This window comes from Bactrocera latifrons, unplaced genomic scaffold, assembly GCF_001853355.1.
Source record: "Bactrocera latifrons isolate USDA-ARS-PBARC rearing strain unplaced genomic scaffold, ASM185335v1 scaffold_57, whole genome shotgun sequence".
In the NCBI taxonomy this organism is placed as follows: domain Eukaryota; kingdom Metazoa; phylum Arthropoda; class Insecta; order Diptera; family Tephritidae; genus Bactrocera; species Bactrocera latifrons.
The window spans coordinates 522,054-523,094 of record NW_017537234.1 but is presented as its reverse complement, the minus strand read 5'-3'; the positions used below and the strand labels follow the sequence as shown (position 1 = coordinate 523,094).

Below are 1,041 nucleotides of genomic sequence, written 5' to 3'. Positions count from 1 at the left end.
GACCTTAACTCTGTGTCTACAGATTGCCTTGCGTTCCAGAAGGTTGTTAGGTTGAAAGGGAAGGTGCAACTTCGCTATTTATTTTGCTAAAAAAATGTTTTTTGCATAGTTTTTTTTGAATTTTTTGAAATTTTGTAAATTTTTTTGTATATAAAAGTATATTTTTTCTTGTAAATTTTTTTTCACAATTCGATTTGTTAATTTTTTTTATTGAAACAATTTGAAAAATTTGTGTAAAACTTTTGTACTTTTAAAAATGTATTTTATTTATTCTTGCAGTTGATTCTACTGCTTAATTAACAACATTACTATTTCTAAATAATTTTTTTATTTAATATTTTTATAAAATGTTTTTTAATTACACATATTTTTTTCTAATTTTTTGAAATTTTGTAATTTTTTTTCTAACAAAACACATTAACAAATAACAATAGTAGAAAAAAAAATTATAGTACTACGTTTCTCATTAATTTCTATTTTTTTTTTTGTAATTATATTAATCACATAAATTTGTATTCAATTGAGTGACTCTAATTGCCTGACCCACGCCGGTGTAGCCACTATATATGAGAACGAACCGTCTATCGGCATTTTGTTCTTTCGAATCCATTTTTTTGTCGACTCATCCAATTCTTCCACTAATGAGCAATCCTCTTGATTGCTAGAGTTGCCACAAACCATGAGACGGTTGTTAAAAAATATAGTGCCGGGGAAAACTTTTGGGATTTGCATCGCAGTCAACTGTGAAGAATGATTAATTAAAAAATTAAAATTTTAAGGTTAGGTAATCAGAAAAATTACAAAACCCAAAAAAAAAAAAAAAAAATTAACGACACTTTGCTATTTTTCCATTCTTAAAGATTTTTTTTTAAATTTTCACGATTAAAAGTTCAAAAATATGCACTAATAACACAAGGTATTTCTCTATCTTCCATTAAATTTATTAACGTATTTCACTCTGTATATTTAAATATGCACTCAAAACATTGAAATAAGTTCTGATTTCATTTTTATTTTGTAAGATTTCACCTAACTTTATTA

At 25.0% G+C, this 1,041-nt stretch overlaps 1 protein-coding gene across 1 annotated transcript in view; it reads right to left on the bottom strand.

The window, feature by feature from the left end:
* Window positions 1-466: 466 nt before the first annotated feature.
* Window positions 467-1,041, bottom strand: part of LOC108974593 (kelch-like protein 12) — a gene marked incomplete at its 5' end in the record, with an annotated part of 4,283 nt that continues 3,708 nt past the window's right edge. The window contains 1 exon segment of the mRNA XM_018942515.1: window positions 467-741. Coding sequence (XP_018798060.1) covers window positions 517-741 — 225 coding nt within the window. The 3' untranslated portion in view covers window positions 467-516.